The 20523-nt window shown below is 37.0% G+C and overlaps 1 protein-coding gene and 1 pseudogene across 1 annotated transcript; one reads left to right on the forward strand and one right to left on the reverse strand.

Moving 5' to 3' along the window:
• On the forward strand, nucleotides 1735-13769 carry LOC109234335 (ABC transporter A family member 7-like). The gene is made up of 19 exons (XM_019400283.1): nucleotides 1735-1925; nucleotides 2068-2350; nucleotides 2459-2538; nucleotides 2657-2777; nucleotides 3104-3223; nucleotides 3317-3441; nucleotides 4020-4181; nucleotides 5636-5798; nucleotides 5871-5996; nucleotides 6104-6187; nucleotides 7198-7559; nucleotides 8689-8889; nucleotides 9090-9199; nucleotides 9315-9399; nucleotides 9565-9693; nucleotides 9790-9895; nucleotides 10099-10187; nucleotides 11759-12081; nucleotides 13681-13769. The coding sequence occupies exons 1-18, from the start codon at nucleotides 1869-1871 to the stop codon at nucleotides 12035-12037; spliced, it is 2682 nt and encodes an 893-aa protein (XP_019255828.1). The 5' UTR covers nucleotides 1735-1868; the 3' UTR covers nucleotides 12038-12081; nucleotides 13681-13769.
• LOC109234334 lies at nucleotides 13242-17896 on the reverse strand (annotated as a pseudogene).

Below are 20523 nucleotides of genomic sequence, written 5' to 3' on the forward strand. Positions count from 1 at the left end.
TCATCTTGAACCTCTTTGGAATTAACTCCGGTGCTGCACTTGGCTTAAACGGCAACTAAGTGTACTTCTTCGAATCTGGGCCCTTCAAAACTGGTGGTGCACCCCGAATCTGATCCATTCGGGCATGAAACTCCTTCGCATTTTGATCCATTCATTCATTCATTTCTCTCATAAATCTCACGAGCTCGATTTTGAATGAATCATTACTATTATCGTTACCAGATCCACTACCAGTCCGCCCGGCACCGTCGAAACCGACCTAACCCCTCGGGGTATAGTTATCAGCTCTTTGCAAGAGCGCTGGGAAGAACCTGACCCCTTCCGTTTGCGTTGTTGGAAGCGCTTGGCAATGCTTGCTTCAATTCCGTCATCACATGTTCCTGTCTTGAGAGGTGGCCCATGATGGCTTTCTGTTTCTCTCTTAGGATTCTCACTGTTTTCGCAACGTATTCCTCTTCCATGTTATCGGGAGTTGGCTCGCGTACATGCCGAGGGTATTGTCCTTTATGGACCGGGGTTGCCTTATCCCCCTCGTTGTGGGTGTCACTGATTGAATCCTCATGTTGAGGTAGATTCTCATGTCCCTCAACGTTGTGTGCGATGTTGGCATAATTAGCTGCCATTTTCGATTTTTTGCTAAGGAACAAAGAATCAAATAAGTTAGTAATAAATGCAAGGATCAACTTTGTCTAAGCTCTACGGTGGGCGCCAAACTGTTTACCCATAAAATGATATAGTTGAATTTGTTACGTGGTTTATAGACAAGCGAACTGATTTGATCCACAAATAGTAAATAAATAAGATTAGAAATAAAACTTAGCGACTAAAATCGAAGGAAATGACAAGCTTGGCTCGGAGAGCGACGTCTCTGAGGACAGAAATAAGAACAATGAAAAAGAACAAATAAAGTTATTTGATTGAGCTTGAAAATAGAATAAAACACAAGTTTTGTCAAGGATTTCGTCCCTTATAATGGCTGTTGAGCCTACTATTTATAGCTATATCCAGGGAAACAAGATCCTAGGATCAAACTCCTCTTAAATGACAATAAAGGAGCTATTGATGGATATGTAACGACACATCATGAATGCAAATATTCTCTGCAACGACAGCCTATTTAATGCCGGAGAATATTCTTTATTGAATGCTATCCGATGGCAATCATTTGATCTGCTCACATTGACCATGCCCCCTTCGGGGTCTATCCGATGCCAATTGTAGTTGTTGTTCCCAGTATTGGTTGTTACTTAATTTGCTTTCTACCTGTGTTCGACTCCACGTGTCACTTTACCATTCGATCATTTATTATAAACCAAATTTATCCTATACAAAAATTGCTTTAGGTCATAAGCTCAATTCGAATTATGACATCCTGATATTTTGTTTTAATCTTAGTATATAAATTTCTAGTTCTGCCTCTATCTAAAAGGTGGTAAATTGTTGGTATCAGTCATGAATGCTGATCCATTTTCAATAGGTAGAGAATATTACAGAAACGGAGATCAATATGGAGATTAATGATGATATACAAGGCAGCAGTGAGGATGCTTCTTTCTTGCTAGCAGTGCATATTCGTAATTGGATTTCATTGTAATTAACGAATTAAGTGTTGTATATATATTTGTCGGGCCTCTAAGACAACAAATTATTAAGACAAGAAACTCGAGAGGGGCATTTTAGACTTTCAAAAAGGGTAGTTTTGTCATAAAGAAAACAGTTGAAGAAGCTTACAAATGGCATAAGCTCATAGTCATCGGTAAAGTCGAACATGCACTTAGTTGCACCAATGTGAAGTAAAAGGGACATCCCAATTCCCAGCTCTTCTCTTGTATTTATTCGGATTCGGAAACAGTAACGTTTTTTCATCAATGGCTCACTTTTTGAACCAAGCTAATGCTTTGTTCCGCAAAAACCTCATATACCATGTAAGTGATCATGAACTCGTTGTTTTCATAATTACCCAATTTCTGTGTCTGTTTTTGGATTCTTTTTCTTTGAGTTTGATTTCATTAGTCACATGAATATAGAGTTTCTGGCTATTGATTTTGGTTTTTTCTAACATTTTAGAGAAGGCATGTGAAGTCACACTTGAAGGTGATTTTGTTCCCAGCACTTCTCTTTATATTGTTAGGCGTTTTACAAAGCTACGGCAACAAAGCTAAAAGAGAGAAACAAGGCCCCTCCATTCCCGATGAATTTCCTCCTTTATTGCAAATCCCTTCTCCCCAATTTCGTGCCGTGAAGACCGATTCATTGCCTTTTTCTGGCTTGCCTGATGCGTCTTGCAGAGAAACTGGTTCATGTCCTGCAACAGTACTTATCACAGGGAACAACAGAACCCTAGGAGAAAGTAAGCTTTTTGTTTTTCTCATACATGGCATTGCTATGCTACTTTTAGTACCTAAAAAAAGGGTCAGTCTGCTCAATTTTTCTAAATTTAATTTGTGAATTGTGGTAGGTGTGGCTGGGAATCTGTTCAATGATTCTCCTGAACCAAATTCAACTTCTGATTTTGAAACTATTGCCAATGGCGTTTTCGTGAGTTCTCTTTCCTCTTGATTGTTGAGTTAGGTTGTAGCAAATTTGAAGTTTTTATTCTGCTTATCATGTTTTTTATTACCATTCTGCAATATTGTGATTTTGGAAAATATTTCAGGGAACAAACACCAGCTATTATTCGTCATATGTCCCGAACTTACTGTTTCATGTTCGACCTCAATGTTCTGCTGCAATACCTTCGCTCTCCAAAAACTCCACAACAGAAGGACTGCAACTTGGTAATGTCTTTTGATATTGTCTGTTGGTGCTGATATCTTTAGAACATAGCTGGATCTATCTCTTTAGGTTTATTTTCCAAGTTCTGCAATGTCATCAGATTTATGCTGTAAAAAAACAATTTAAAATGAAGCCCGTGAAGTTCAATCGTTTCTTATGCTACTCTGCAAAACTTTTTAATCCGACTCTTAGTTTGAGTTTTATTTGCTCATTCCCTGTCCTTAGGCCTTCTATATGCTTATAATGTACCCAATTTCTTCTTGAGTAATATTTTTAAACTGTAGAAGTCTGTAACATGCACTAAATTTTACTTCTACACCACATTTAGAGGTCATATGCGTGGAAGGTTTAAATTTGTGGCGCAATACCTCTGCGGAGATTAATGATGAGCTATTCAAAGGATTCAGAGAAGGAAATACAGAGGGGAAACTAAACGAAGTTTTGGCAGGTTATTCTCTTAGATGCCTGGAATTTATAGTTTCACGTCTTGATATCCCTGCAGGGATATGCTTCCCACTGATACTCTTCTCGTCTCCCACAGCTTATGATTTCTTGGATACAAGTGGAGAGAACTTCAACGTCAACATTCAATACAATTCTACTTATGAGGAATTTCATCTAGGTGATGAACCTCAATTGTTGAAAATACCCCGTGCTGAGAATATGGTATATCCTTATACCCTTTTTATGCACTGAATAGAAGCTTTACCAAATCAATAAAAAGGCTATACAGTTTAGATATTCTTAATTTCTTTTCAGTTAATTGTTGGATTGTACTTAGCAGGTGGAGCTTGCTGCTTTTACAAATTAACCTAAATCTTCATCTTCAGCATCAATTGATGTTTCTCCTTACCACAAGCTTTGAACAAATAGTGAGAGCATATCATTTGATTGGAAGTAGTAATGCGAACTTGAATTAACATAGCAAATTAGGAATCATGAGAAATTGTGTAGATAAAGCAGCAAATATATGGAAGCTTGAAATTTATAAGTAGTATTTTTTAGATAGACTCTATAGTGAACAAACTAAAGATGCAACAGACAGCTTGGTTACTAATAGAATATGTGCTGGCAAATACTAACTTGGTCTATGTTCTAGTGTTTGGTGCCAACATTTGCACACCTTCTTCTTGATGCAATGTATTTCACATTTTATTGTTCTAAATTTCCTTGATTGTACAACAGTGTTTGAATGCTGTTGACAGTATGTTGGACATATGAGATTCTTATGCTTTTCTGTGTAGGTAACGAATGCCTATCTCCAATTTTTACGTGGTCCCTCTACGAAGATGGTTCTAGATTTTGTAGCTGAGATGCCAATTCCTGGTGGCTTCCGAAGGCCAGATGACATATCTACGTTTCTCAATATTGTTTTTTTTACATGGGTCATTCTACAAATATTTCCGGTAAATATTTATTTAGTTTGTGAAGAGTTGCAACTTGCATGATTGCATCAAAAGATGCTTTTCTGGTGGAAGTTTTTTGCATTTATCATTATTAGAAGTTTCTAGTGTTTTGATGATTTACTTTCTTTTGAGTTGAAGTCATTTTAGCGGCCCATAGATATAGTTTACGAGCTTCAGCTGTTATGAAAAAATGATTTTGTCTACTTATATTCCATTATTGTTTTCGTTTATTACATTAGAGCTGATCCGGCACTTCAAATCCACTTTTGAAGTTAGTCCAGTCACAAATACTTACTTTATAACTACAATTACATGGTGAAAGATCCACTTCATGTGATACTTTTTGATAGTAGGCTGTTTCCAAATCGTTTACATCATCTAGATTTGCAAAATCACCGTACAAATGTAGTGTATGGTTATCCTAACTTCAGAGTTCAGAAAAATACATACATCTAATGCTCCAAGAAAATTGAAGTTCTGTCTTTCCATTTCCCTAAATAAGCATAAATTGTAACAAAAAGACTTCTCGTCACATTTTTATGCAATGTAATACAACAAACAAGTTTAAAAGCATTCATTTGGAGAAACAAAAATGTATATACATTTTAGTGCTTAAGATTCTCTTAGTTAATAATTCCTTGTTAAAACTTTCAAGAGCCAATTTCAGTCGATCGTACATGATTATTAACTTTAAGCCCCTTCTCCCTTTTGTTTTTGTTGAAGTGTGTGACCATCTCATCTAAAAGCTTAAGCTATTAGAGAGAATACACTTTTATTTACTTAATTATGTCTCCAACAGTTTTTCCTCTTCATGCTAAGTTTTTCCCTATAGAAATTAGGAGCTAAGGTATATCCAAGTTTTGGTTAGAATTTAGAAGGGTTTTTGCATAAAAATCTTGTGATTGGTATAATATTTAGTTTATCCCATTATCTTGAGAAAGTTCATAAATATTTTGTTAATAACTAAGAGAAGAAAGGAATATATCAGAATTACTGAGATCAATACTTTTGTGCGTTCTTTCATAATTAGGTGTGATAGTCTTAGTGATCGAATATCTTAGGTTAGACCATTTTCATAATATAAAAGATTAGATGTTTTAGGTAACTTTTTTATGTCCTGATTGTATCCAAAGTGGAAAGCCAAATGATGCAACCATGGGATGGGCCCTGTTTTGACATCCGATACATGCACGACTAAAACCGTAACTGCTCCGTGTTCATGAAAGTAAATGTTTCTCTTTTTGATGTGATTACTATGTCTTTCTGATCATAATTTCCTTACTTGAAAGGCATTTCCAGAGACCAAAAATTGCAAGAATATGACTCTTTTGGTATTTAAGAGAAGGATATTAGTTACTTTCTTACATTTTCTATGTAGAGTTATAAACTTATCTGACTACAGAACTGCTTCACTTCTTCCATCTTGATATAAGTGGACAGTTCTTTTAATGTAGGTTATATTATCATCTCTGGTTTACGAGAAGCAACAGAAGTTACGGATCATGATGAAGATGCATGGCCTTGGAGATGTTCCTTATTGGATGATTACTTACGCGTATTTTCTTGTCATATCTTTGATCTACATGTGCTGTTATTTTGGATTTGGTGTATTGACAGGTAATAGTGCACAGTTCAGCTGCTTATTGCACGTTTACACGAGCTGGTTCAATATATTTCTTGTTTTTACAGGGTTAACGATTTTCAAGCTGAATTCATATGGTGTCCAGTGCATCTTTTACTTTGTCTTCACAAACCTGCAAATCTCCATGGCCTTTCTATTAGCTGCAGTATTCTCAAATCTGAAGACTGCCTCAGGTTGGTTCCAGTGCAGAAGTTTGTAGAAGTTCTTTGCAGTACATGAGTAATCAACTCAAAAGAGGATCGATTTTCATGAATAATAACCTTAACATTGGATGTTGCAGTTGTTGCCTATACAATTGTCTTTGGGACGGGGATCTTGGCTTTTCTCCTTTTCCAGCCCCTAGTTGATGATGTATCATTTCCTCGTAAGTAGATTAACCCAATTACTTTGTTCCAAATTTCATAAATCTATTATTCTACCTTTAACTGTGGTAGAAAATTATCTTCTGATAAATGTGGGCACTTTATAGCTTTGCCAACTCACTCAACTTCATAAGACTCATTTTGTTACCAAGGAACTGATCTTGTACTCTTTTTAACTGATGTCTTTTACATTATAACACGATAAATACTGCTCAATACATCTTGGATTAGGTGCAAAGCTGCCGGAAACTTTATCTTAATCCTCTGATCTAAAATAAGAGAGATAAATTTGTTTTCTGTATCTTAATCATTCTTTAAGTCCACTTGAGCATATTTTACTAGCTGTTTGGGAGGTGGCAGCTCTAGATGTAGCCTTTGACTCGTTATTTTTGTCTTCTCTTCCAAGTAGCTTTAGAGGATCAAAATGGAAAAATACTTGGATTAGCTCAAGGTTAAGGAAACAAGGCATGTCCACATGTTGAAGGCCTAAAATTGCGTTACGAGTTACGCATCCGATCAGTCTGCTTCTCTGTGAGATCACTTGGCTCTTTGTACCTATGACAAATGAAACAGTGCGACTGTCCTTTCATATTTTTCATGTTATCTTAAATAGATCATTTTCACAGGGAAAAAGCCCACCAATTTGGCAATATCCATTAATTGATGTTCCATGTTCTCTTCCAAAGACACTTCTTACAAATACTTGAAAGGAATGGTGTAGTTCTGATCCATTATAGCCTGTCACCATTATGTATTCTGGACAACCAATGTGGTATAATTCCTCCACCTGATCTGGTGGTTTGGACAATTATGGCTTCAACTCCTCTTGTGTTTCAGTAGAAATAGAAATTCTGGTGGATTACTTCAAGCAGTATTTTTGTTTTCTGGTCTAATGCTTTTTTCTTCTTCATTTGTTCATTATATTTGGATTCTACTTGTATCTCTCATCTACAATAACATGGGTTTTTTTTTTTTTTTTTTTTTTTTTTTTTTTTTTTTTGTGGTGGAGTAGGTGGTTGGATAATTTTCATGGAATTATACCCTGGATTTTCTCTTTATCGAGGGTTATATGAGTTGTCCCAGTATGCCCGAGGGGGATTCAGGCTAGGGACTTATGGGATGTCCTGGGAGTATCTTAGTAACAGCAATAATGGCATGAGAGAGGTTCTGATTATCATGTCAATGGAGTGGGTGGTATTTCTGATTGTTTCCTATTACCTTGACCAAGTTATATCATCTGGAAGTGGAAACCGTAGGAGTCTTTTGTTCTTCTTGCCAAATTCTCAAAAGAAGCATTCACCATCATTGGAGAAACCTTCTTTTCAGAGCGCGGAATCTAGAGTTCAAATTGAAGACAATGACGTTTCTGAAGAGGTGATTCATCTTGCCTCCTTTACTTAAGATTTTCATGTACAAAAGTCTTTGAAGTGGTTCATGAACTCATGGACTATAAATGCAAGCACACTGCTTCGAACTAGTTGGGCCCCAAAGATATATTGTCAATGCTCCAGATATCCAGTCATGAGCATGCAAAGGTTGTTATGAGTCCCACATAGGTTGAGGGAATGGGTTGTTGTCTTGTTATATGGTTGTGGGCAATAGTGAGCTCATGAGCTGGCTTTTGGGGTTTAGCTAGGTCCTATGTCTACTTTTATCACATGATATCATAGTCAAACCTACCCCACTCTTGGTTTACCAAATGTTGAGCCTCCATATTATGTTGTTCAAGCTCCAAATGTCTAACCTTGAGGGAACGAGTTGTTGTCTCCTTGTATATTTTTGGACAATGTTGATTTTCTTAACATGGCATTAGAGGCAAACTCATCCCAATTCTTGGTTTACAAATGTTGGGTCCCCAAGTTTTACTGTTCATGCTCCAAATATCCAGTCTTAGGCATGCAGGGTATTAAGTGTCCCATGTTAGTTGAAGTAACGGGATGTTGTATTTCTATGGTGTTGGGCAATTCTCGCCTCATGAGCTAGCTTTTGGGGTTGAGTTACACCTAGGGTGCATCGAGGTTTAAGCCCGATGTCTAGTCCTAGCCTCCTAGGCATGCAGAGGAGGGAGGGAGGGGGGAAGCCGGGGATAGGGAATGAGCTATTTTCTCCTTCTGGTTTTGGTAATCTTCACCTCATGGGCTAGCTTTTGGGGATGAGTTAGACGAAAGACCATTTTCTTACATTGTGTCAGTGTCAATCCCTTTTCTATTCTTAGTTTACCCAATATTGGGTCCCATATATTATGTTGTCCACGTTGATGTCTAGGCCTGACCGTGCATGGGTGTTAAATTGTCCCACATTTGTTCACCGGATAGGCTGTTGTCTCCTTATACTTTCTTGGAAAATCCTCATATTATGAGTTAGCTTTTGAGGTTGAGTTATGTCTAATGTTCAATATGATTTTTTGGAGGCTTTCTGTGTTTTAGTCGCTGTCACTTGAATTGACCTGCACTATGCCTATACTGGAGTCATCTCATTCTTGTTTTCTGGCTCTCTTTTGCAGAGAGAGAAGGTTGAACAGTTGCTAGAAAAGCCACATTCGAATTATTCTGCCATTTGCTACAACCTCAAAAAGATATATCCAGGAAAGGATGGGAACCCTGATAAAATTGCAGTTAAAGGATTAACTCTCGCATTACCGCGTGGGGAATGCTTTGGCATGCTTGGTCCAAATGGTGCAGGCAAAACTACTTTTATTGGCATGGTTAGTAAAATTATCTAAAGTAACTGGGAACGAATTTTAGCTACCCACATACACCATGTTATATAGAAAAGAAAAAAAACCATACGCCATGTTATCATGGGGTAAATAAAGATCTGGTGTGAATTATGTAAATTGCACTTTTTTCCTATTATTTTCAATATGTTGGAACTTATCAAGCAAGCTATGGCACTAAATGATAGATGACTGGGCTCTTGGAGCCAAGCTCTGGTAGTGCCTATGTTGAGGGTTTAGATTTGCGGACTCAAATGAACGAAATATATGGTAGCATGGGTGTGTGTCCACAACATGAGTAAGTTTATTTGTTTTCATCATGGCCAAGAACACTTGCGGCGTCGTTTTTGCTCTTGTTTTGAATTTCAAAGTGTTGACTCATTCCATTTCTCTGTTTCGCCAATGCTTATTAGCTTGCTCTGGGATACCCTAACAGGAAGGGAACACTTACTCTTTTATGGAAGACTGAAAAATCTCAAGGGTGCTGCTTTAAGCCAAGTATGTAATATAACCACCTGCTTAACTAAAGCCAAAATTGAGGAACAGTTTGGATAGTTTTCTTATAAATTTGTTTAGTGATATTCCGAGAAAGCCCTATATCACGATGATGAACTGTTTAATGCATTTTGGTTTTCTCTCTTTGATACTATCCTATTGCAACAGGCAGTGGAGGAATCTCTTAAAAGCTTTAATCTTTCCCAAGGAGGAGTTGCTGACAGATTAGCAAAAAAATATAGTGGTGGTATGAGGAGAAGACTCAGTGTAGCCATTTCATTGATTGGGGACCCTAAAGTATGTACTGATCTGTCCTCTTATATTATGCCTTGAAATTATCCTGAAGTTCTGGGTCCCAATTGGCTATTACTAAAAGAAGTCAATTTGTTTAAGATTGTCTATATGGATGAGCCCAGCACCGGACTTGATCCTGCTTCACGTAAAATGTTGTGGGATGTCGTGAAGCATGCAAAGCAAGATAGAGCAATCATTCTCACCAGTACTCTACTCCACTCTTACTTATACAAGTTTTGTTTTGGGTTGTTACTATTTAGTTGTCTTGAAGTTTTGCCTGCAATTACCATGCGATAATTACAAGCCGTAACATTGTTATGCATCTTTAGGAAATGGAGCAAACTTAGGCTCTATGTTCCATTCTGCTGTCATTTAGGGATAACATTTTGTTCTTTCTCTTCATCTCAGCACACTCGATGGATGAGGCAGAATATCTTTGTGATAGGATAGGTATCTTTGTGGATGGAAACTTCCAGTGCTTGGGAACTACAGATGAGGTGACTGCTATGATCTTACCAGCTAGTTTACAATTCAATTTTTTGGAACTTGACTATCACATTTGAGGCTTGTATCTGTTATCGGAATTGCGGGAGAAAGGTATTATTCTAGATTAGTTTCCTACTGAATTAGCTAGGATATCATCTATTGAATGAGTGGGCGTGCGTAGGCTTGGGAGAGTGGCAATTGGAGCTTGGATATTTTTTTTATTTTTTTTATTTTTATTGCTGAACCATTCCATTATATGATTGCTAAATTCTTATCTAGTGTGATCAAATTTTGTTAATTTTCATCATGTGATGTTCACTTCATTGATCCATATGAATATCTTATAGCAGAAGTACTGGAAAAATCTATGCGATTCTATAATTCTTTGTTAACAAAAAAGGAAGGCTCTGAAACGAGTTAAGGATCAATGAACTTGTGTAAAACATGGATTCTGGAATCTGGAAGTGATTTTTAAATTGCAGAATATGAGATGAGCATACTTTCAAATGTACATCGTATTCTTCTGAAGTACTACTACAGTTGGGTCTGATTATAGGTATCATCCATTCTTAACCTTGCCAAAACCTTCATCCATCGTATATAGGCCGTACTATGGCTTGATATAAGGGTAAACCAATAGCGAATAACCTTTTCTTCCCTGCCTCCTCGACCTTTATTCCCATCCTGCTGCCAAAGTGAAAGCGGCAGGGAAAGATTTCTATGTGGATAGGAAGTATCAACACCTTCTGCATCTTTTAATTTTAAAGGAAATATAGTTGAATAATATAGTGTTGGGTCCTGCGGACCAGGATGGCCGAAGATCAAAACCTAAATGTGCTAGGGATTGATCATCGAAGCCTGGCAATAACGATTAAGGAATTTGAGCGCTGATGTAGCTAAGAGACACCTTGGGTTGTCACCTTCTACCCGGAAAAGTATCCACCGTTTTCTTTATCTGCCAAGCCTCATAGCTATGGGACTTTACCACTCACAAGACTACCGAGATCTTCGACTTAGCTCCCAAAGGTAATCCACCCGGCCCTTTCCCAACCTATACAAGGAGAGCGGAAGATAACGAAAGGGAGACAAGGTCCTAACTGAATGGAACACAAACTCCCATTCCATCTATCATATCAGTCGAGTCGATCCGCTTCGTTCTTATCTATAGATAATGCAAGAAAGAACTTATGAACTTGCGGATGGAGAGGGATTCGAACCCCCGGTATTTCTATAAATACTTACTTGTTATTGCCCCATAGGTTGCTCATGTTGGAAGCTAAGTTCATTTTTTAATGTTCTGCATACTGTATTTGGGAAGTGGGCCCACCGTGATTTTATTTCATGACCATTTATTTATATTTTTCTATCGGATCTCCCCGAAGGGACTTTTTCTAACAATTCATGCCTCATTGGAAATCATGGTACTCTAAAATCGCTACCACTATACCGTCCAATTAGCAGAAACTCCCTCTGTATAACTCCGCTGAATGGTGACTTTTATTTACTGGTAAAGCTATAGTGTGTATGCTGGAACATCCTTCTGATCATATAGTATTTAAATATGTTGACTTGTGAATGACAGTTAAAGGCTAGGTATGGGGGATCCTACATGTTCAGCATGACTACATCACCCGAAAATGGAAGTGAAGTGGAAGACTTAGTGAAACATCTATCTCCAAATGCGAAGAAGACATATCATTTGTATGGAACTCAGAAATTTGAGCTGCCAAAGGATGAGGTGAAAATTTCAGATGTGTTCCTAACAGTTAGACAAGCAAAGGAGAGATTTCCAGTCCAGTCTTGGGGTTTGGCTGACACAACACTGGAGGATGTCTTCATCAAGGTGGCAACTGAGGCATAGTGATTTACAGTTCTACTAATAATCTTAAAGCATAATGTTATATAGTAAGTTTCATCTGCTTGAATCCTTCATTCTTTTGCTTGTAAGATGTGAATTGAAGTTGTTCTTTTTCTAGACAAGAATGATTGTTGATTTGTGGTATAAAGGATCATGGTTTTGTTACTTAGAACATAAAGGTTCTTCGTTTGCCCTTATCGCCTAAATTGCTCGGACTCGGGTGCGGGTATCCGACATGGGGACGGATCTGAGTATCGGATTCGGCAAAATCTAAATTTTAAGATTCCGGGATGCGGACCCGGATATGGATACGAATGTGGGGATTCGGCTAATAAAAAATAGAGCTATAAAAATATTGTAATTTGTGAGATATATTCTGTGAAAAACTTAGATGAATATTGTAGAATATTCAATCTTTCATTCTCCAAGATGGACATTATTCTTCCATTCTTCTAAATCTTTTTTATTTTTGATTTTGAGAAATCAAAATCTCAAATTTTCTCCCAAATTTGTCGATGGACTCCAGTCAAAGTGTCCCAAGTCAGTTGACCGAATCCGGGACGTACCCCACTCCAGCTCCCGTCCCCGTCTCGCATCGGGACGGGGACGGCACCAAAAGCGAAGAGTCCGCGCAACTTAGCTTATCACCCATATCCTCACTCTCAAGCATGAGCGGCTCATGAATAAATAAATGTTGCACTTCTATTGTTACTGACTTGGTTTGCATGATATTGTTTGACGGCATTGACTATTGATATCTTTGAACAATTAAACAGTGGTCTCAAAGAATTGTAATTTTAGAAAATGTATCATTCTAGTTGATATAGCATGTCTCAATTGAGTCGATTTTTGTTTTTGAAAAGAAGACAGAACTAAAGGGCTATAAGTCTGTAAAAATATAACGTACTATTAAGAACACTCTGGCAAATGATAACAAGCAATCAACTAAATATGCCTCAATCCCAGAATAATTGGACTTAGTGATATGGATTCTCTATATATGTTAGTATAATAAGGACTCATTTTAATCTGAATGATTTTGCATCTACTATTAACTTACCATTATTCCTTTCAATGGACTTAGAACTGGTTATGAAGCTCACATAGATGAGTTTACAAAATAAAGCATCACTTAGACTTTACCAAGAGATTTCTATTCATACACTTTAGTTCTCACCATCACTGAGGGACAGAAAGCACTTTAAGCTAGTAACGAATTTATAAAGTGCTATATTCTTGACAGGAAAAATCTATATATGCAAGTGAAACTTGCAAAATTGGTATCACTATGATACTGTTGGTATCACTATGATACTGTAGTAAATATGCTTACACATTAGCCAAAAATGTTATTGTAAAGGAGATACTTGTGATACAAGAAAACTGCAAAATTTACCACATGTTACCTATGGTCCTATACACGTAAATGATATGCAAAACTTTTGAACCAAATCAACAAACTAATGGCTCCTACTGCAAAACTTTCACCTTTTGAAGCGCTAGCTGCTTATGGTAAACTCAGACTCGAATAGGATAAGACTATGCACAGTGGACACTTCTGATCTCATACTTTATCTGAGTTTACGTACCTAGGTCCCTATATTTCCTAATATTTTGTTATGACTACAACATTTTGAGTTGTGCAGGGTCAATTACAACTCCTAGGGGTCTAGCTGATTTGGCATTTGGAGGATCTGGTAGTTGAATATGAGGTGGTATTGGCATGTGTTGCGAGTGACCAGAAATGCAAATTCTACCTGAATCATCTGGCTCCCAATATACTTCCACCATAATACCTCCAGGATTCTCTGGAGATTTTGTTCCTGGAATTCCCACAAATCTTGATCCCACAGGTACCTGAACAGTAAGAAGAAGTGTTACTTATTCCACCATGAATTTAGATTTAAAAATTTTCCCACCAAATTTTATCTAGTACTAATATCATGTAAACGAAGATTCTGATAATTGACTTACTCCAACTGATTCCCCTGTACTCAATGTAAGAGTTGTAAATCTTCCTTCAGCTGCTGCACTTTCAATATCTGCCTGTTTAGCTATGTTCATGAAAACTTCTTCTAGAGTTGTAAGACCGAGCTGGATGTCTTTTATGCCGAATTCTGTCTCTCTACCTTGAAGCTCAGCAAAAAAGTCCTGATAGGTGTAAAGGCCAATCATCAAACGTATATGAGTTTAACTTCTTTATACTGGCAGTATATAAGTTAAATTCTTAAGATATTCTAGGTATTACCGTCAACACCCTCTCCTTGTCATGAGGAATAACATAAGTTAGGAAGGACCTGTTTTCTTCTGTAGGCACCACGTCCAAACGCTGTCAATAGAGTTTATATGTCATTGTTACCAGTCCTTGAAAGAGAAAAAAAAAAGAGAGTAAAGGAAGTATCTATTGACCATACACTTTTAAAGAACTGTTTCACAGCTTCAGGTTGAGATGTCGTCTCCCCAGAAAAGCTTACAGTAGCAATGAAACCAGTTCCAAATCTAGATTTCAACCTTATTGAAGTTCCAATGCAACGAAGCCTTCCCTTTGCCATGATAGCGATGCGGTCACTTAAGATATCAGCTTCTTCCATTGAATGGGTTGTCAAGATAATGGCACGCCCTTTTTTAGCATCCTCAATTATGTCCCAAACATGCCTCCGCGTTATCGGATCCATACCAGTAGTCTACAGAAAATGTTGAACAGAAATTATTTTTAGCATAAAAGTAAGAATTCTAATTAATTAGCAGTACCTACCGGTTCATCCAAAATAACCAACTTTGGATCTCCAATAAGGGCTATAGCAACACTAAGTCGTCGTTTCATTCCTCCACTGTAACTACAGGATCTCATTTTGGCTGCTACCTTTATGATTTTTGACTTGGCTAATAGTTTCTCTACAACCTGTTTTTGAAAGGAAGAATTGGTTTAGTAATATTTGAAACAGCTTTGTTTACCAATTATCCATGGAAGAATTGGTATAAAAGGATTGATATAGTTTAGGCATATGTGCAATACCGTGTCTATTGAAGCAGGGGGTAGACCTTTAATGTTGGCAAAAAGCTGAAGGTGTTCTTGACCAGATAATGTATCCCAAAGAATATCAAACTACAAATTGAAATCAAAGAGTCAGTTTCTCCAATCTAAAACTGTGGGGATTAGCACGCAGCTTGTACTATTAGAGACTTAAAATGAGAAAATTACAGAGAAAAAAAAGAGAGGAGTTACCTGGTGACAAACCCCCATCATCCTTCGAATGTTTGTCATGCCCATAGAGCTTCGTATGGACTCATCATATACTAATGCTGTTGAAAAAACCACTCCATATTAACACATTCTGCAACTTTGAATGATCATACAATGTGAGAAAAAAAAGCCATTATTACCATCTCCAACAGTAACAGGGTTAATCCCAGTCAAACAACTTATAGTAGTAGTTTTCCCAGCTCCATTGGGCCCAAGAAGACAAAGTAGCTGATCCTTTTCGACGTTCAACCATAAGCCCTACAGTCATGAATGGTCGTTAGGGACTCGTAAGTTTTTGTTATTACTTAAATTTGCAGCATCAATAGAGATGAAGTACCTTGACACTATGGAAAGGAGGAGTTGTTAAGCAACAACAGCAGCCTTTTGAATTTCCAGGATATGTCTTGATAAGGCCGCGTATTTGAACTGCAATGTTGGAATATCCACCTTCCGTAGCTTGCTTTTTAACTGTGTTTTCTTCTGTAAGAACGTCTTCATCATCTGGTGTAGTAATTTGCGGCCTTGGCAATGAACCTGAACAGATGCTGCAGCAACCGCCCTCTAACATAGAAAAGGAATTAACGGACTAGCTTTATTATAAAAGAAGTAGTAGACAGTTTAGTTAATTTGTGTTTAATTACCTCTCACTTTACTTCCACCTTTACCAGTCCAGTATCCAGGAAATAGGAAGTAGAATTTTGATTTTCTCACACCATAGATATTTGGAATTATATTGTCAAAATACACAGCCAGAACGAAAAAGAGAAAAAACAATCTCAGGAGCCCTATATATACATCATGCTGTTAAAACAAGGGGAATATTAGTTGCAATATATATATATATATATATATAGATTAGGTGGTGGAATCAAATAATTGAGAGGTGTGGACTAGTCTTACCATGGTAATTACGCACTTTGGTTCAGCAGGTAGACACTTTGCCCTAGTACTCCAGCTAATACCTGGATCTTTAGGAGTTTCAGTTGCTCTAGTAAGTAACTGAAGACCTGCAGACAGAAGATTTGGTGGGAACAATGACCACCAATCCCTGTGGCTTTGGTCATAAGCAGGTGAATAGGGATATCCACTACTTGAAGCCATCTGAGAAATGGAACATACATATGTTATTCTACTAAAGTAATACTAATTAATAAACCATTTCAAGATATGGACTTACCAGAGTAATGAAACCAACAATAAAGACGCAGAAAGCCACAGTTGTTGCTGAAGCTGACTTGTCTATGAAAGCAGACAGCCAATATGCAAAAGTAGTCTTGCAAAAGGAGCAGAAACATAATTATATATTTCAGTGGATCGGAGAACAAAAGTAAAAAGTTTCTGATGGAGGCATACATACCATAGCAAGTTGGAAGAGGAAAAAGAGAAGGAAGACGACTATGAAGTTATTGCGCAAGAAAATATCAAACTGAAACATCATTCCAAAGATGACAGTGAGAATAGAAGAGATGAAAATGAGGAGTCCTTCCCAAGTGACCCATGACAACCAGTAGGCAGTATCAAAGAGACCCATCATAGTCATTGCCTGTAAGAGAATCAAATATAAACCAATTAAATGAATATTTTTCGAGAGTATCAAAATGGCAAAATTAAAAGGCGATGTATACCTGTCGAAGCTTGAGTTCCTTTTCAGTGATGAAAGCAGTGATTTGGAAGACAAAACTAAATATAGCAACTGCCAGGAAAAAGATCGGCCCCATACTAGACGTGGTAGTGGCTTCTTCACCAGGAGGATGTGCAAATTCCTTTAAACTGACAACCCAGGGGAAATTTGGATCTGAAAGAAAATTAAAGAAGAAACCATCATTATATATCTAGCTAGTATATTTATCATAACAACATCACATATATACCTACCTCCAATGAGAGTCCTCGCGATTTCGCGCTCTGCTGCTAGTTGAAGTGGGATTTGGAACTTAAAAATTGGATCTTGAAAAACTCTTCGCTTCATAACTTCGGTAGAGTTTGTCTGTATACCATAACTGATAGTATTTCCATTTATTATAAAGTGCAGAGCTCCAGTACAACGTACAGGATTATCGAAAAGCCATTTATCCACTTCTTCTCTGGTGTTAAATGCAAGAACCTGTACAAGAAAGGAAAGAGAATTAAAATCAATCAATCAATGAATGAAACGTGCGAGTGATATATTGTACGTGGTCCGTCCATCCATTATATATCCATACCTTGTTGGGAGGAATAGGCCTACCAGGATTATTAGCCATAATTCTTCTGACAATATCACCAATAGTTTTACTGTCTTTGCCACTCCAAATGAAATCATAGCAAGGGACCTTAATGAAAAACTTGTCCTCGCAGGGGGGATAGGCGGCGCGACAAGAGGTTCAGGGTCGGGTAAATCCTTCTCAACAGAGGACGAGCCACCTTCGCTAGATTTCTGAATGGCGAAGAGAAGGAAGATGAAGAAGAGTGATGAGAAGAGCTGTAGGAATGTGGCTGGCTTGTTACGCCATGCAAGTAAATAATTTTTCTTGAATAATGCTTTGTACTGTTGCACCAGCAGAGGGATTCCCCCCTGCAATTCCATATTGCTCTTCTCTCTCTCTCTCTCTCTCTCTCTCTCTCTCTTTTCAATTCAAATTCTCTTACCTAACTTAATTTGTAAACTACCTTGTAATCCATAATTATAAAATAAACCCACTGATCTGAACTAGTGACTAACCGATTTATGTGGAACGGATGTTTTTAACGTTCAACCATGTTTCATTCTAAACATCGTTCAACCCTACTTTTCTGTTAGGAAAAAAGAAAAATACTAGCTAAGCTAGTGCTACTCCTATCCACCATGAATTTTAATTTTTATTATAGTTCGTAATTTTTTTTTTAACCTTAACTCGTACTTGGTGAGAGATATGTTGAACTACCATTTTGCCCCTTGCTCGTTTTTAACATGGGAGGAGCTAGAGTATTCTTTACGGTTTTAATTATACCATATATTTTGTATTGGAAAAATTGATTATACCATATATTTAATTATATCATAGCTCGGTCCAATTTAATAGCTTTTAATTATACCATATATTTTTATTAGAAAATTCATTAAATATACATAAATATTTAATACAAACTATGAGTTCTGGGACAAATTCAACACTCATAAACTTTAAATCATGTCGGGTTGTTCACTAGATTAAAACCAAACACTTAACATGCTAGGAGGTTAATTACAATATTCAAATTATTAGGTTTTCAAAAAACAAAATCTCTTTTTTTCCCCGAGAAATTTCTACTAGTTTTTGGAAGACAAGTAAGTCATACTGCAAAAAAAGAAAAAAAAAAATTGGAATTGATTAGTGCACATTGATTCTGCAATACTTTATTTTATTCTTTTCAGAAGATGAAGCTGGTATGAGTTCTCAGTATTTCAAGTTGTTGTTAAATTAGTATCTTGATCTGAATTTCTGTGGCTTTTAACTCTAAATATTTAAAATAGAAGAAAAATTGTGTGGTCAATTAACCGTGCGAAGGGCAATTGAGTCATTAAGAGAGCAACTTGTTGGAAAAAAAATAATTTGGGAGAGCAAGACAACAAAACACTCAAACACTCACAACTCACTTTGAGAATGGAGAAGAAATGATATTTTTCATTCAACTTGACTTGTTCCAAATGGCTAGCATACATGGGTATTTATAGTAGAACTCCTACATGTATCTAGCCTAAACTTCATGTAAACACACTAACTAAATTCTCATTAGTCTACACTAGTTCATACATCTCATAATGAAGTTCACATTAGTCTACACTAGTTCATACATATAATGAAGTTCACATTAGTCTACATGCTAATATGAACTAATCTAAACATATTTAATACAAATGTGAACTAATGGAAACAAGTTTATTATAATTTTAACATCCCCCCTTAAACTTGTTTCATCACTCCAAGCGCCATCCTTAGCTTTTGAAAAACTTCAATCTTTAATGGCTTGGTGAAAATATCCGCAATTTGATCTTGCGACTTCACATGCTCAAGCTCCACAACTTTATTAGATATACAATCTCTAATAAAGTGATACCTTGTATCTATATGCTTGCTCCTTTCATGAAATACAGGATTTTTGGCTAACTCGATAGCCGACTTGTTGTCAACAAAAATCTTTGTGGCATCCTTTTGTGGTTGGTGAAGTTCCTCCAACAAACTTCTTAACCAAATTGCATGACAAACACATGAGCAAGCTGCAACATACTCCGCCTCACAAGTTGACAAAGTAACAATTGGTTGTTTTTTAGAATTCCATGTAAATGCAGAATTTCCAAGAAAGAAAACAAACCCAGTAGTACTTTTACGATCATCAATATCACCAGCCCAATCACTATCACAATATCCCACAAACTTAGAATCCTTAGAAGATGAATAAAGAATTCCATAATCAAGTGTATCTTTGATGTACCGAAGTATTCTTTTTGCTACCTTTAAATGGGAGGTAGTAGGAGCTTCCATAAAGCGGCTCACAAGTCCAACACCATAAAGAATATCCGGCCTTGTGCATGTCAAGTACCTTAAGCTTCCAACAAGACTCTTGAAAAATGTGGGATTTACATTTTCTCCATCTCCATGCTTGGATATTTTAACTCCACATTCAACGGGGGTGCTCACGGGATTGCAATTATCCATCTCGAACTTCTTGAGAATTTCCTTTGCATATTCTCCTTGAGAAATAAAAATCCCATCCTTCCTTTGTTGCACTTGAATGCCAAGATAGTAGGACATTAATCCAATGTCCGTCATCTCAAATTCTCTAGCCATTGCTTCCTTGAATTCTTCAAACATCTTAGGATTATTTCCTGTAAAAATCAAGTCATCTACATACAAGCAAACAAGTAAAATGTCTCCATTTTTAGCAATTTTTACATAAAGTGTATGTTCATGTGGACATTTTGAAAAACCATTTGCTTGAATATATTTATCAATTCTACTATTCCAAGCCCGCGGAGCTTGCTTCAACCCATATAAAGCCTTTTTCAATTTCATGACTTTATTTTCTTGTCCTTCAACCTTATAGCCCAAAGGTTGATCAATGTAGACTTCTTCCTCCAATACGCCATTCAAAAAAGCTGACTTCACATCCATTTGATGGATTTTTCATTGATTTTGGGCGGCCAAGGCAATGACAAAGCGAATTGTTTCCAAACGAGCAACCGGTGCAAATACCTCTTCATAGTCAATACCGGCTTTTTGCTTGTATCCTTTAGCTACTAATCTTG

This window comes from Nicotiana attenuata, chromosome 11 (assembly GCF_001879085.1).
Source record: "Nicotiana attenuata strain UT chromosome 11, NIATTr2, whole genome shotgun sequence".
In the NCBI taxonomy this organism is placed as follows: Eukaryota; Viridiplantae; Streptophyta; class Magnoliopsida; order Solanales; family Solanaceae; genus Nicotiana; species Nicotiana attenuata.

Excerpts from the sequence above, each read along its gene's own strand:
- LOC109234335 (XM_019400283.1), top strand. The coding sequence starts at position 1,869 with ATGGCTCACTTTTTGAACCAAGCTAATGCTTTGTTCCGCAAAAACCTC. Across the intron at positions 2,351-2,458 it reads CAACAGAACCCTAGGAGAAA|GTGTGGCTGGGAATCTGTTC; the intron begins GTAAGCTTTTTG and ends GAATTGTGGTAG. Across the intron at positions 8,890-9,089 it reads AAACTACTTTTATTGGCATG|ATGACTGGGCTCTTGGAGCC; the intron begins GTTAGTAAAATT and ends ACTAAATGATAG.